Genomic DNA, 16,210 nt, shown 5'->3' on the forward strand with positions numbered 1-16,210 from the left:
ACCGAGGGAATCAATGGAAATGGCCATTGCTATGGGGAGGGAATTCTTGCTGGAATATCCTGGTGAATTTTCTTTTCAGGCATTTTTTCATAGCCAGGACATAAGGTAAATACACAGTCCATGTCTTCTCAGAAGCACAATTCATCACCTGAGCACCAAAAGGACTCTGTCAGCATCAGCACATGCCTAGGTCTGTGTTGGGTCAGTGTTCCCAACTGGAACTGGGCTTCTTTGATACAATCTCATAGATTCACTTAAAAAGCATTCCCTTTGACAGACTGGAGCCCCCACATGTAAATCTCCAACTCAGGGGAGAAATCAATACAGTTTGTGCATTATCCTTGTCAAAGTGTGTGGAAAAGAGACAGTTCAAAGGCTGGGATTAGTGTCCCTGCCTCGAAGAGGTACTGCAAGGATGCAGCTCAGCATGAATGTGAAAACTCTTTGGCTTTGATTGCTAAGTCAGCCTCATCCCTCAGGAGGGTGGCAGCTGATGGCTGGGACAGGGCTGCAGGCGGCAGTGGGGGTGACCCAGAGCAGTGGGCTGCCTCTCAGCAGGCTGGATGCTCCTTGTCTTTGGGTTTATCTGTGCCTGTGAGCGCTGATAAGAGGTAACTGACTGGCATGTTAGGCTCTCGCTGCTTGATTATTTTTTATTGCCTTGTTTGCTTGGGGAATGGGAGTGCTTAGCTTGCTCTGAGGTCCAAAAGGTTGCTTTCCCCCAGGGTTCTGTGTGTTTCTGGCTACTGCTTGAGGGATCAGGGCAGCTCTTATCTTATCCCCCCATAAGGTGGGGGTGGTTCCTTCAGGTTCATGTGTTTGCCACTGCATCGGACACGGGGATTTTATTTCATGCTCTTGTTTGGTTTGGCTCTGTTCATGAAACTATGTTTGTAACCAAGCAGGAAGGAACAGATGTGAAAAGCCTGCAAGTAGGAGAGGAGCTGGTGAGGAAACCTGGAACTGGGGGAGTCAATTAATGTGTGCTGTGTGGGGATTTGAGCCATGGCAGCATTAGTTAGATGTGTGATGAGTTGTCACAACAGCTGTCACTAAAACAAGTGCTGCACCTTGAAGTCCAGCAGTGGAGGAATGGCATGGAGATCTTGCTGTACCCATGTGAAACTAAAGCTGCCCTTGCATTTAGAGTTGCAATCATTATTTTCTTTTTTAAATAGCGTGTGCAAGTCTAAACCTGACAGGCGCATGTGTGTGAGGACAAGTGCAGGTGACCAGGACAGGGGAGGCAACAGAATTTAGTCTGAAGTTTTTACCACGAACTTCGAGTCTTTGTTTCTTACCAGATCAAGTCTGCAGTGACTAAAGTTTTGAGGAAGGTTTACAGGTACAGTGTGGACAGGGAAGCTGAAATATGCTACCACAAATAAGTGAACATTTTTTTTCTTTTCAAAGTAAAGAAGAATCACATCCAAAGAAATATGCATCACTATTCATATGAATCATTAAATATATTTTTACACATAAATAATAACAGGAAACATTATGGAAAGAAATAAAAAAGTTAGGAGGAGTTTCCTGGAAATTGACTTAGTTCTGGTTTTTAGGAAATATTTTCAGCTGTGAATATTTAAAGCAAACTGCTTAGGCAAGAAGTTCAGAACCCTGTACTTTCCACAAAAGTCTCTCCACACATCATCCCAAGTAATGAACATGCAGTACATAAATCAAGGCTTTTGCGTGGCTCTTCTTTCAGTGTTTTGCAATGGGTCTTCCAAGGATTCCTTTAAAACAAAATAATAACACACCCCATCGAGACAGCAGTTCAGGTTTGCCCAGCAAAGGGTGACCTGAACAGTGTCTCGTAGCACTTGTTGAAAACTGATGTGGATGATGTTGTTCTTCACCAAAAAGTACATGAAGTACACCACGTGGTAAGGCGTGAAACACACCAGAAAGGCAACCAGGTTTGTCACCACGATCCTCTCTGCTCTGCTGCTGTGTGTTTGGGGGTTGTCTGGGTTTCTGTGCCTTCTCAGGCACCGGACAGTTTGGGCAGTGCAGAAAGTCATGGCTGCCATGCTGCCGAAGAAGATGATCTCCAGGGTGCTGAGCAGGCCTGCGTTCTCCCACGTGCTCTTGGAGAAGTTGTGGAAGCAGGACGAGATGTTGTGGCCCTTTCCATGCAGTTGGAAAGTAGAGAGTGTCCCCACAGAGGTGCCCAGGCAGATGAGAGCACAGACCATGGCAGCTTTCTTGATGGACCTGAGGCTGAGGGCCACGAAGGGGTACCGGATGGCGATGTAGCGATCCACGCAGATGCACAGGGAGATGAGGATGCTGCCGTACATGTTCACAAAGTAAAGACTCTCCAAGGTGGAGCAAAACACAGACCCCAAGTTCCAGTTGTCCTGAAGGTGGTAGGAAATGATTTTGAAAGGAAGAGTAAACAACAGCAAAGTATCCAGGAATATAAGGGCTATCATGTAGACTGTAGATTCTGACAGCTTTTTAACCTTAAAAAACAGAAATGACAGAGCCATTATGTTGAACAGCAATCCCAGGATAAAAGTGGGGGTGTACACGATGAGCTGGAGCAGTTCCACAGCAGCACTGATATTGCCCTTGCCATGGGTGTCATTCATATCTCCAGGTATGCTGGAAGAGAAGAAAATCACCACAAGGAAGAATGAAGATCATGTAGAAGACACAGAACAAAGGCTAATGAGGTCTCTATGTGTCCACAGCTTTGGAAATACTTTTTCCCCTGCTGTGTGCTGAATTGCATCTCCTGGTAGCATGGAGCTGCTCAGTGCCAGTGATTTTGGGGCAAGGTTGTACCTCAGGGGGTACAAAATGGGGCTTTCTGGTGTCCACCCTCACTTGCACTGTTAGCTGTAACCCCAGACTGTGCTGTCCTGAAATTCTGGCTGGGCAGAGTATCACTGCACCATCCCCTGGGAGAGATTCAATCTCTCTGCAGAACCAAGGTAGCAGACCCCGATTTTAGGGTTTCTTGCATCACGAGGGTGGGAACAATTACGTGGATCCTGTTTCCTGCATCAAGATATCGTATGAGATCTCGGGGAGCCAAGGAGGATCCCCCACATTTATTAATGTGAAGATCCCATGCAGTCACTGCCATCCTGCACCCTCTCCCACCACCCCTGGGCAAAGAGGGACTGTGAGTACCTCTGGTCCTTCTAAAAGCTGACTGAAAGCTGCAGGCAGGAAGCTTCCAACAGGCTTTTTCTGGCAGAGGTTAAGTCTTTGGTAGAAGGATGAGATTTTGTCTAAATCAGCCAGACTTACCAGAGCAGAGACAGGGGTTACAGGAAACATGCAGCTGGATTCACTTCTGCAAAGAGGGGACTGAAGGAGTCAGGCAGGCACCCTCTGAGCTGAACTGGGGTCACGAAGTAATTACCTTCTTTAGAGGAAGGGTTCTGGCTTGATCCTGCCCTCAGACTCTTCTGATAAGGACTAGGAAGGTGCTCATTGGTTTCTGCAGTGCTGTAGTCACTTAAAAATGCAAATGGCCAGGCATACCAGATCCTTTCCTCCAGCCAGTTCCATGACAGCAAATGGGACCTGTAAATAAAGTCTGTCAGAGATCTTTCTGTCAGCACCCAGAAATTACTTTCTCCTGCTGTTCTCTAGTTTTCACTTCAAACCAGTGTCTTTTCTACATGAGCTGCTGATTTTGATGCTGTTCCATTTTACATTTGTCAACTGTTTGTCAACTGAGCAGTCAAAGTTTCTGTCCTGCAGATCAAGTCACCCCCCTGAGTATTTCACAGGTAAACTCTCCCTTGCTGTGGTTTGAGAGATTGAGATCTCTTCGAGTGAGATTAAGATCAGCAAAAAAGGAAATTTAGTCCTTTGCTCCTTAAAGACACAGTAATGGCAGGTAAGTGAGATTCGGTAAGTTAATGGCTGAGACAGAAGAAAGAAAAACAGCACGAAGCCCTGAGAGTCTGATGCTGGGAGGGAGCCCATTACTGAGAGCCAAAGGAAGGAAAAGTTAATTAAGGAATTTCTGAAAAGTAATAAATATGACAAAGTTCTTTACTTCAGTGCCTCTGTAGGAGATTTCATTACTACCTTCCTCTTTCTTCAGTCTTGTTTGTAATTTGTTTGATAGTGTGTCTAAGAAATTCTGGGTCTAGAGAAATAGAATTTCAGCTTCTCACCAAGATGTTTAACTAAGAAAATTCTCACTATGATTAAAGGATGTTTCAGACTAGGATCTGTTGTGCAGATTCATTAAAAAATAAAATGAAAAAAATATTATATAAAGCATAAATGCAAAAGGAAGTTTTGTTCAGTCACTAAAAAAGTTAACTATGCTGTAAGCAATGCAAGTTATGTAAAATATAATTAGTTTTTGGCTCTCGTGACAAGAAGAAAGCTTTTAAGGGAAGGTTTTGTTATTGTGAAATATCTCTTGTCATCTTACCTTTGGGCTGCCTCGTGCTCTGGTTGTTGGCTTTTTCTCCTTCTCAGCTCAGAATTCCGCAGTCTTGTGTTTTCTTTTAAGGCAGCAGAGCGAGCTGCGTGCAAAGCAGCTGCTGGTCAGAATGTCAGAAAGCACCAAGTGCTGCTGCTTTTTGTTCCATCACAATTTCCATGACAGCATGGGCCTCCCCACGCCTGTCTGCATGCAGGCTCTGTGTACACAGGCAGTCACACAGCTCATTTAAGGATGTAAATCTGTGGGACTCACACCTCTGAGTCACCCTTTAAAACCAGGTTCTGGTAACACGGAAAGAAATCTGGCTCTACAGACCTGTCTTTGTTTTTTTCTTTTTTGTGTTTTTTTTTCTTTTGTGTGGTTTATTTTTTTGGTGTTGGTTTTTTTTGTGGGTTTTTGTTTTTTTGTTTTTTTTTTTTGGTCGGTTAGCTGTTTTTTTTTGTTGGTATTGTTTTTGTTTTTTCTCCAATAGAGGATTTTATTGATTGTACATAGCATCCATGGGTAGGGTGTTAGTTGTCAAAATGTGCTTTGAGCTAAATCCTGTCATTGTTTCCCTCACTTTTCATGATATCAGAAAGGAAAAAGAGATTGCTGATTTTCAGTGGTGATCTGGTATGTTCACTTCGACTTGCTGTTTCAAAAGAGTCAAGGGTTACTCTTACATCTGTTTATACTCCTAGGGAGCAGGGAATGTACCCACGGAGAGTGTCAGATGATGATTTTGTTCAGGTAGAAAGGAGGAAAAAAGTGAACTTTTTTGGCAGTTGTACGCATGTTTGCAGTGTTCTTTCCAAAAGGGGAAAGAAAGGCCACAGCTGGAGTTTTGCTTGGTCTTCTGCATACTCCTTAAATTTCAAAACGGAGGATTATATTGGCTACATTAAAACTGTGCATCTGTGAAAGAGATGGGGGATAAGAGAAGAAACAGTCCCTTGGGGTTTCCCCGGGGTATTTTAGTTGAAATGACTCTATTTAAGGAAAAAAAAAAAAAGCAACACTACCAAAGGAAAAAAACAATACAAGTCTGAATGAATAGTACCTCGTCTCATTTCTCAGCTACGTTGCACTTCTGTGCATCCTCTGGTGGTCTTGTGACCGTGGCTGCCTTCTGGGTGTGAACAAAACCCAGCACAGGCAGCCCCCAGCACCATGAAGAAATATCTGGGGATCCTGGGGAGCAGGGCTGCCCTCAGCACAGCTGTGCTCACTTTGGCAGCACATACACGGAAATTCAACACTTGGTGAATTCCGTTTCATAATGACACGAAGAGCTGATATTGAACGATTAAAAGGTGATGTTGTTATCAGTGGTTGCTATAAGTTAGTTATTTTTGTGGTAATTCTTCTTGTTTAAAATTTAAAAACTTAGGATTGTGAGGTTTTGTTTCTATGGTTTGTATTTGTATTGAAAATTAAGTGAGTTTTTTGGATTTTTTTTTGTTTTGTGGGAGGTTTTGGGTTTGTTTGAGTTTTTTTTAGGATATTTGTGTTATGTTTTGATAGGTGTATTGTGTTAGTTAAATTTGTTATTTGCTGTTATTTAGGGTTTTACTGGAAAGTGGGTTTTTTGTGGGTGATTAGGTAGAGAGAGTTTATAATTTGGTTGAATTTGGGAATGTCTATTTTTTAAAAGTTTATGGTGTTTAGGAAATTTTGTGGGGTTTTTTTGTTGGTTGGTGGAGATATTTTTGTAATTTTGTTGATGATGTGGGAATTTGATGTTGTTTGTTTTGTTATTTTATTTTTACTAATTGGATTTTTTGGGTAGGATTTTTAATTTTGGTTTTTTTTGATGGTGAAATTGGTTTTTAGGAGAATTTGGATGATTTTTTTAAAAAAATACTTTCATTGTTGTGTTTTTTTACACAATGATGCTATTGAGATATTGTAGATGTTTTGGAATTTTTTGGGGTTTTTTTAATTGCAGTTTGGATTATGTGGTGGAGTTTCTTCAGTATGTGTTGTTTCTTGTTCCTCTTCATCAGCAAGACCAAAGTTTTCATTTTTAGCTTAGTGCTGCTCTGTGCTCCTTCCCTGCTCTGGGGTTTGCAGAGCCAGTTCTGAAACTGCCACCAAAGCTCTCTCTTCCCACTCGAGGTTTCCCTCACACGCTCGGTGCTTTTCTTCTGTCTCATTTCCTCTCTGACCCTCATCCTCTGAGCACTGCCCACCTTGCTGGAGGCTGGTGTCCCTGGGCAAGGTGTCCCCTGGGTGCACAGAGCCCCGTGAGGCTCCACATCTGGAGGGATGCTGTGGGAAAGGCAGCGTGAGGAAGCAGCAGGGGCAGGGGTAGTTCAGCCACCTCCAGTGAGTGATCTGCTTTTTTTCCAGCAGTATCCTTGTGAGTTCTTCCAGGAAGAAATGGCCAGGAAGGCATGCACAGAGATACAAATGCACCTGGGACAAGGTGAGAAGGCTCCTCTCCCTTCAGATGGAATGGATGAGAAGGTGTGATGCTGAGGGCTGATGGAGAGGGTAACATGAATGCCAGTGAGCAGCACAATGGAAAGGCTGGGACAGCCCGTGAAGGACTCCCACAGTGTTCATTACCTGGGATGCAGGGGGCAAAGCAGTGGGCAGCAAGGAACCTTTCTGTTCTCAGCACAGGCTCTGCTCTGTGCTAAGGGGATGTGTCTCTTCACAAAGTCCCCAAGTCCAAGTGTGGGTCCCTCTTCTTGGAGACTTGGGAGAAGAGGGCCACCTCTGCACATTCTCCTCTGTCCTTGACACATCTGTGTGTGTCACCAACGCCACCAGTGTGTGAAGCACCTCCAGTTTCACATGATTACTGATGCTGAATGCATCATCTGGTGCCTTTTCCTCATGAAGGAACTGCTTCACATGCATTTTGTTTTGGACTTTGCCATATGGCTGCTGTCACAGAAACCTCACCTTCAGGACACACAGACCTCATCTTCAGGACACACACATATCTCACCTTCAGGACACACACATCTCACCTTCAGGACACACAGACCTCACCTTCAGGACACACATATCTCACCTTCAGGACACACACACATCTCACCTTCAGGACACACACACATATCTCACCTTCAGGACACACATATCTCATCTTCAGGACACACACATATCTCACCTTCAGGACACACATATCTCACCTTCAGGACACACACACATATCTCACCTTCAGGACACACATATCTCACCTTCAGGACACACACACACCCCTCAATGGGGTTTTGCTGATTCCCTGTGCTTGCCCTTAAGGCCAGCCTTCTCCTTGCAGTGCTGGGCTGTGCCAGCCAAGGTCCTGGCTCTCCTGCTGTTGGTCCTGGCTCTTGGGAAGTGTCAGCATGGGGCTGATGCTGCTGTCAGCCTTCCAGTTTATGACAAGTCAGGAAGCACACAGGATTGTGCAGTGTAGACGTGGCGAGGTTTTTCTCGATTTAAATCATAGCCTAACTATTACCGTGGGTCTTCTGGGCAGTCAGGACTTGGTGAAGGGAAGGAGAGATTTTGACTCCATTTCAGAAGGCTGGTTTGTTATATTATGATATATATTACATTAAAAAAGACCACACTATAACTATACTACAAAGAACAGAGAGAAAAGAATCATCAGAAGGCGAGACAGGAATAGAAAGGAATGAATAACAAAGCTCTGTGACTCCCAGAGAGTCCGAGAGCTGCTGCCTCCTCGATTGGCCACCAAGTAGAAACATCCCACACTGACCAACTGAGGAAGCACCTGCTGCATCCCACAGCAACAGATAATAAATTGTTTACACTGGAAGCTGAGGCCTTCTCAGCTTCTCAAGAGAAGAAAATCCTATCAAAGGGATTTTCATAAAATATCACAATCACACCTAACCAGTGAGAAAAGCACTTGCTCTGCTTGAGAAGAGCGAGCATCCATTGCTGTGATGCAGAGCTGCCTGCAGCCTCTGGGTGAGCCAGAAGTGGGATGAAATGTCCCATCACCTTCATCTGGCGGCTCTGCAGAGCTGTTTGTAATTGAGTTGCTCCATCTCGTGGCTACAGCAGGGTAGCTGTTTCGGTTGGCCAACTGGAGATTTCCCGGCTGATGTACCGGTGAGCGCGGTGGGCTCAGTGTGGGCTCATCACCTGCACACTCATTCCGTGCTGGGAGGCAGGAGCAGGAGAAAGGCGCAGCAGGCTCAAAGCTCGCCTTTCCGCCAGGCATTGTGGAATGCCATTCCTCATTTCTCCACAGGAATGAGGAGCTCGGCCTCAGCCCTGCCATGTGCCTGTCTGTCTGTCTGTCTGTCTGTCTGTGGAGTGCCACCAGGAGGAACACCATCGTGTAGCTCAGACAGTTTATCCCAGCCTGTCCCCACCAGCTGAGCGCTCCGCTTCTTGTCCTGCCTGGCACCCGCACCCTGGAATGATGAGCAAGGGAGAGGCAAAGCTCTGATGGTTGTGGGTGGGGAGGAGTAAAGCACAGAGCAGCTGAAATGGAGCTTTTCTGTGGAGGAAGTGGCCACAGGGCTGACTGTGTGAGTGTGGCTCGTGGGGCAGAGGGGCCAGGGCCAGGAAGCTGCTGAGCCGAATCAGCGCTCTGACCGCAGGCACTGATGTTTGTCACCGATCTTTGGTGTCCTCTGAAAAGATTGAGGGAGGCACCAGCCAACCTTGGCTGTGCAAGAGTTCCCCAAGGGTCCTTCAGTGCTGGAGGAGCTAAATCTGCTGCTTGGGAGAGCAGGTGAGCTGCTCTGGTTCTTTGAGCCTTGACATGTTTAGCGTTGAACTGATCTAATACTTTTGGAGAGCTATGTCTCAGTTTCCACAGAGAAATCAGCTGGGGATGCTCTTGTGGGACTTCTGAGTTCAGATCAGCAGGGTAGGTATTTTCCATCTCAGTGCCCTGAGAGTGGTGAAATTTGAAGCTGGTGGAGATCTGTCTCTGGTGTTGCAGATTTTGCATTTTCAGTTGTTCCCTGGCTCCGCAGAGCAGGCGTTAGAGCGAGGCTCGTGCACCTTGGCTGTGGGCCCTGCGCAACGCATCACAGCCTGTGTCTCTTCTGCCTAATGGCTGAGTCATTTTGACACTTCTAAGGTATTTTTTTCCTGTTTAAACCATTAGCTACACTGGTCTTCAAATTCTCATTACCCTCGAAAGACTTGAGACAGCATTTTCATAAATCTAAATTACCTTCTAAGACGAGGGATCATACAAACTCCCAAACCATACGACTGACCTGGCAAGATCAGACAGGCACTTTGGCTGGAATTCTGCAAGGTGGGGGGGAAAAAAATCAATTACTGAAGATGCTCAAGATCTCATTTTATTTTTCACAGTTGTGAATTGCACATACAGCTCTAGGAAAATAACTGCACAACTCCTTTCCAAAAGGCACTTGCACTCAATTTTGAGCCAGCTGGGCTGCTTAGATGGCTGAGGCACTGCGTGCACCCTGTGGTGACCAATGAGTCTCAATCAGACCCCACATCTCATGGTTCCATTTCTTCTCAATGGGAGCAGTCAGTTTTCCTTGCCTCGTTTCTGGGTGTGTAATGTGTCTGTGAGAAACTGCCAGACGTATTTACAGCAGGAGGGAAGGTCTCTGAATGTCATTTCGTTACAAGAAAATAATGAATGGAAGAAGAGCCCAAGAGCCATTTTAGGCAAGAGAAAAAGTGTGGCTCAAGTGGCTGAAGTGACCAGAGCCAGCAGTGGGGGTTTAGGGGAAGAGTTAAAAACTGTGTCAAGAGAAAAACTCGGGTTGGCAGCTGAATCATGATTTCCAGTGATCTTATGGTAGCAGAAATTGAAAGACAGCAAACCTCCAATTAGCTTTAAGAGATTAATTAGTTAGGAATGCAGTGACAGCAGTGAGAAGCTGACAAATCTACATTTTCCTGAGTTTCTATAGATAAGATATTCCTCAAAGGAAACATTCTTACAAAATTTATGTTTGCAAAAGACCTGCTTGCAGGGGGAAAAGGGAAACTTTAAAGAAATGTTTTAACTAGAATTCATTTTGCTTTCTCTGTTTTCTGCTCTATTACTTCATTATGTAAACTGTGTGTACCATTGTTGTGCCAAACATCATCTCACAGTCTATTTTATTGTTAACAGACCAGCAGCAATGCGTGTATTTATGATATCATGATGTACTAGTAATATTTAACTTTTTATCACCAGATAAAGAGCACACAGAGGATTTGGCTGCTAATGAAAATCTCTCTCCACCTGCTGTTGCATAGTTGGACACATCAGTTTGGTGTTTGCTAATGTTACAACCTGTTTATCAAGTACTATGCCTGCTGAACACTGGTGTGGTCTTTGTGCCTGGACAAACCACTTTTAGGGTGATTTAGGGTGATTTAGGTTTCTGCACAAGACATCTCAATGCACCACGACAGGCTTTGCCTGCAGAGCACAGCCAAAGTTGGTGTTTTTCGTCCTCTTCTCAATGCACCTGTTCCTTGCCTTGTCCTGCTGGCATACATAGGGTCTGGGGTTTGGGGGTTTTTCCTTTTATGTGTGGGAAATCAAAGCAGAGATAATAATAGGAATTTTCCAAAGGTTATACAAGACTCCTGCAATGGAGCGCAGTTTCCCAGATCCAGATATCCAAGGCCAACACACCATTTTTCACCTATTCCTTCCTGGGCCCAGCTCTGTCTGCAGCCCAGGAGGGACAACAGTGCATCAGTTATGGTGGGATGTTCACACCCTTCTAGAAGTCCTACATTCTTCCAATGAAACTTCTCTGTCTGCCCTTTCCTATTCAGAATTAACTACTCTTGGGTGGTAATTGTTGACACAGTGTTGATAGTATCTAATAACCAGCAAAAGAAGTATTAAATAACATTGTTTTTTTTCCTTTCAGGTTTCATATGTATATGATCACCTAATTAATTTGAATCTTTCAGCCTTTCTGATTAATTTCAGTAACATTTCAGTTGGGGTGAGCTGTGGGGAGGAGGGCAGGGAGAGCTTTGTGCCAGCCTCTGTATCTAGAGGATGCTATCTGTGTGTGCAAAGCTAGAGATGTGGTCCCCAGAGAAAGGGGCCCAGTGGCTCCACAAGAAAGAACAAACATGGGTTTCAACCAAAAGAAAGGAGAGGTGCTGCTCCTGCCCTCTCCCTGCTGCTCCTGCCCTCTCCCTGCTGCTCCTGCCCTCTCCCTGCTGCCTTCTCCCCCCTCCTCTTCCCACTGCTTTGCTTCCCTTAGAGCTGGTGGGCACAGACTGAGCCTCCACTGTTCTCTTGCTTTTATGAATGCCCCTTCAGTGAAAGGTTTAAAGGGATTTTAGTGGACAACATCCACTGTGAGTTTAAAAATGTCCATCTTCCTTCCTGAAAATGGAGCTTGATAGCTGCTGGTTTGGTACCGGGACACGCCTGCACTCAGACTTCTCACACTCATTAATTTCAGTGAAATCAAATTCAAATGAATAAATATATGACACTGATGAAGATGTAACATGCATTTATCAGGCCACATCCTTTTCCTGTTGTTTTCCTGGTAAGTGTTTCTAAAGTCAAGTATTAAAATATTTTAGCATAAAAATTTCTCTGGTCTTGAGCATTTTTTTGTAAATAACCACAACCACTGAAGCAATACTAAATAGGGCTATAGGTGCTGATTTAGCAGTCTGGCTTGTGATCTGAATTAAGTGGGGAGCTGGAGAAAGTGGTTAGAGTATATTTTTCTTTAACTACAAAATCTTCATTTTTTAAAAAAACATTCTTACCGTAATCTGTTCTTCTGCAGAGATAATGCTTGGGTCATGTTTTTCAGTGTTGACACCTGGTTCTTGGGAGTAAATTGTTCCAGCATCCAGAATATTGTTTCTTCCATTCTTTTTGATCTCATAAACTTGTGAAAAGTCAGATCAAATTTGAGATGAAGATGAGTCCAAGCTTCTAGAACTGCAGTTTAATGACATCTACATAGCCTGCCACATTTCAGCCAAATCTCTACCTGAAACTGTAACTGGTGGCATAAAATTTGTTCCTCTCATGTTTTTGCGCTTGCTTTCTTCTTCTTTTAACCTGACCTGGTTTGTCAAACTGAGAAACACAGACCATTTCTGCAGAGGAGAGCTCTTATGATTCTGGACTGAGGAGAAGATATATGTTTGGAGGGACACCCACAAATGTTATTTTAATTGGAATTCTCTCCCAAACAAATGGATGCACTCTATAATTATGGCTTATTCCTCTTCTGCTCAACAGCGCCTCCCACATCAACATCCAAGGGACTCCTGGTAGGGGCAGCTGCTATTCAGCAGAGCAGAGATTTTCAGCCAGGTCTTAACAGCAGGTGAGCCACAAGGTGGGGGGAAGAAAGGGTATGTGGGGCTGTTCTATTTGTTAACTTGATGCTAGTTACACCAGGACAATTTTTATTGTACATACTGGAGCCACAAAGCGAGTGCTGGGTTTCTGTTTGCGTCCAGCTGAGTTTCCACTGCCAGCTCAAGCCGTGCTGTGGTGCACAGGCACTGAGCGAGCCCCGCTTGCCTTCAGCCTCCTTCCAGCTGCCAGGGGGTCCAGGGGCTGCCTGCTGCCCGGCAGAAAATGGGCTCTGTCTCTGTGGGAGCCTCATTGCCACCCTGTGCCCTCCTGCTGGTGAGCCATGCTCAGAGATGGGTGATCCAGAAACCTCTCTGCCTGTGGTGTAGGGCTGTGCTTTAAGGTGCTCTCAGTGTTTAAAGGCGTTTTGTTCCATACAGGTCTGTCTTCTCTAAGGTTCAGGAGGCAGACTACTGCTGAAGGCAAACCGAAGGGTCTGCGTGCTGTGAGAGAAACTCTCAGCCAGAAGGAAACCCAGGCAGGGCTTTCATGTTCGTGTTCTCCTCGTGTTGCATGTCAGTCATTTCAGTACCCCTAGGCCTTCCCCTTTAGCTGAGCACCCTGTGCTCCAGCTCCAGATGTACATGAGACCTTCGGGTCTCTCAGCTCTCTGACATGAGAAGAAAGGTGACTCAATCCCACAGCTTTCAGAGTACAGGGAAAAGCAGCCTTTTCTCACTGCTGAGGGAAATCTGGGGCAGATTCTCGGAAGAGTCCCAGCTGTGGCTTGCTGGCAAGCATCCAACCTGGAAAGGAGCTCTGTGGACAGGTAACTGCCAGGGAGGGTGGCAACACCAAGTGAAAGAGGACAGAGGATGCTGCAGGGCAGGAGGAGGGGATGGCTGCTCAGGGTGGCCCCTGTGGATGCCACAGGGATGGCTCTCCTTTCCCTGCCTGGGCATAACTTCCTCCTTTAGGTGGAGGTAAGAGGACAAGCAAAGTGGAAAGTTTTGCAAGGAACATTATTCAGTTTAAGCAAGTGAGTCACAAACCAGTTTTCAGAACTGAAAAGTAAGGTTGAGGAGCCAAAATTTAGGTGCAAAGTTCAGGAATGGAAGAGGGTTTGAATTTCATCTGAGGCCATGGTCAGGGACAAAAACACATTGCCCAGAATGTTAAAATTTAGAGTAATTGCTATTATTTTAGGACCTGGAGAAGGATTGTGATGTATATGGTACTTTAGATGGTACAGCCACTTGGAAAATTAAAGATTTTGTTGAAGAGCAGAACTAGCCCCAAATTTGGATTTGCTGAGAGACTGAAAGTTCTCTGGATCACTCCCAGAGTGTATTGGTCCTCAGCTGCCTGTGGTGATGGGGAACAGAGAGCCGTTTCTTTATATTGCTTTCCAAGATGTGTATTTTTCTGACTTTCCAACCTTTGCAAAGGGATTAGTTTGAAGCCACGTGCCAGGTCTTGTCTCTGCAGTGTGTGTGGTTGTATTAGAGAAACTTGCAACCATAGGACAGAGCGGAGTCAAAATCTTTAAAAATTTGAAGAAATGTCAGCACCTGATGATTCATAGCAGCCTGCTGTTGGGTTTAAACTGGCAGGCATGTTTAAAAGGACCACAGCTCAGCTGTGAGTGTCACTGTCATGGCCCAAGGGGCTCTGCAACATCTTCCTCATCTGCAGCCCTCTGGCTGCCTCCCTGCAGACCTGCCCAGGCTCCCCACGCTGCTCCCCAGGCTCAGGCACGGCAGGGTGCACCCTGTGGGAAGGGTATGGCCACTGAGGCTCCCAGGTGCAGCCCCACAGCTGCTGACAGCCTGCCCCAAAGGACCTGTCCATCTAATGGCAATGCCTAAAATTTGGCTGTGACTTCATGTCCGGGTGGATAAAAAAGCTGAGTGACACCTCTGATCTTGGCAGACGATGTTTGTAGACCTTTGGGCTAGACTTCTGTTTCTGAATTCTAGTTACAGTAAGAAAAAGCAAAAAGCCCAACCCTGGAGATACCCACTCTTAAAAAAAAAAAATATTTTAGAAAAACTTTGCGAATTACAATAATCTGAAATTATTTTAAAACCAAGGTGCCTCTTGGTAATGTAACTCTGACCTTTTGGCATTTACAGATCTTACTGAAGCCCATGGGTGCCCTCTTCTCCTTCTAGTCAGAGGAATTGAGAAAACATCTGACTGCTCCTTTTACAGTGATAACTGAAAAAGCAAGGTCTCCTAGACCAACTGATGATGGTGAGAGCCTTCTGTGGGTGTAACTCTAACATTGGCAGAGCTTGGTGATGGAATCAGCCACACAGAGCTCTAATTAATTTTTAAGGCATTTGGTGTTGGCATTGAAAAAAGTTTCCATCATTTGGTAAACTGGTCACAAACAGGATGAAAGATTTATCTGGTGATACTTCTGGATTTTTACAAGGGTCAAGCTGTAGGAAGAATGCAGCAGAAAGTAAGAGACAGCAGCTTAAATGTGGGTGGCAGGAAAACCAAACCATGGCTCGTGTGGCCAAGGGTGCTTCAGGGGCATAAGGCTGGAGGCAAGCTGCAAAACAGTGTATAGTGTATGCTCTTTTTGCTGAAAAATTCAATGTTCAATCTTGTCAGCTTTCCATAGGGGACAGCTCTCACCGGTTGGTTTGCTGGAGAGAGGCTTCTTTAGGTCTTCTGTCCTAAAAATCACCATGGACACATTTTTATGTAAAGGACCTGGTACTTGGTGCAGCTAGGAGACAGCAGAATATTTTTATTTAATTATTTTTGCTTCTCTTTGTCCTGCCTGCAGTATTGAGCCAACACAGAGGCAATTCCTGCTGAGCTGGACTGAAATCTGCCAGTGATGACACTTGAGGCTCTAGGCTCAGCTGGGAATGAATAATGGTCCAAGAGAGAGCAGTGCTTGTTTTCACACTCAGCATCCTTGCTGGGGCATCTCTGGCTGTGCCTCTGGTCCCTCTTCTGTCTGTGTGTTGCCAAAAAATACCTGAGAAACTCGGATTTAGCTGGCACAGAATTTGTTTGACAGAGATATATGAGAGATGATCCAGCTGAATTCCCCAAGCTGAATTTCTAGTGCTGGAAGTCAAAAGAGAAGAAAGAACAGAAGGTTTTGCTGTGTAAATTCAGCAAATGTGGTTTGGAGTAATTTAGAGAAGTTTGTGACTCAAAACAAATCACACTATCTACTTTCAAGAGAAAGATTTTGTTCTCAGGATATCTTTGTGTTTTTACTACTGAAGCCTGAAGAGAATTGGGTTTTAAAGGTGATACTTTTTCTAACAATTTTACTGTCTTTATTACATTTAGGGCTTGTTGTTACACTGAAAAAGAAACAACAAAAAAACCCTAAAAGAATCACACCAGAGGTAAGATTTCAATATTTTATGCTGCCAAGGGATCTATGGTTTCAAGGCAATTATGTCACAGGGCCTGGCTTTGCAGTGTGATCTCAGTACATGAGAAGGAGAGAGCTGGAAACATGCAGAGATCTCTGATTTTATTGGAACTGCTACATGCTGGGCACA

General features: G+C 44.9%; 1 protein-coding gene and 1 long non-coding RNA gene across 2 annotated transcripts in view; one reads left to right on the top strand and one right to left on the bottom strand.

Moving 5' to 3' along the window:
- Nucleotides 1-1,446: 1,446 nt before the first annotated feature.
- LOC119704599 (G-protein coupled receptor 55-like) lies at nt 1,447-3,021 on the bottom strand. Its single transcript, XM_038146078.1, has 2 exons — nt 3,002-3,021; nt 1,447-2,616 (listed from the first exon to the last, which is right to left on the bottom strand). Exons 1-2 carry the CDS (start codon nt 3,019-3,021, stop codon nt 1,686-1,688), a joined length of 951 nt encoding a protein of 316 aa, XP_038002006.1. The 3' UTR covers nt 1,447-1,685.
- Nucleotides 3,022-3,276: 255 nt separating this feature from the next.
- Nucleotides 3,277-16,210, top strand: part of LOC119704724 — a 29,207-nt gene continuing 16,273 nt past the window's right edge. Inside the window, exons 1-5 of the long non-coding RNA XR_005258024.1 lie at nt 3,277-3,868; nt 6,767-6,842; nt 12,609-12,696; nt 14,804-14,924; nt 15,993-16,051. This is a non-coding gene — a long non-coding RNA (uncharacterized LOC119704724). The remainder of the gene's footprint in view (nt 3,869-6,766; nt 6,843-12,608; nt 12,697-14,803; nt 14,925-15,992; nt 16,052-16,210) is intronic.

Source organism: Motacilla alba, chromosome 9, assembly GCF_015832195.1.
Source record: "Motacilla alba alba isolate MOTALB_02 chromosome 9, Motacilla_alba_V1.0_pri, whole genome shotgun sequence".
Taxonomy (NCBI): Eukaryota; Metazoa; Chordata; class Aves; order Passeriformes; family Motacillidae; genus Motacilla; species Motacilla alba.

Coding starts and splice junctions, on each gene's coding strand:
- LOC119704599 (XM_038146078.1), bottom strand. CDS start 3,021: ATGCAGGAAACAGGATCCAC. Junction 2,617..3,001: donor ATGCAGGAAACAGGATCCAC/GTAATTGTTCCC, acceptor CTTCTCTTCCAG/CATACCTGGAGATATGAATG.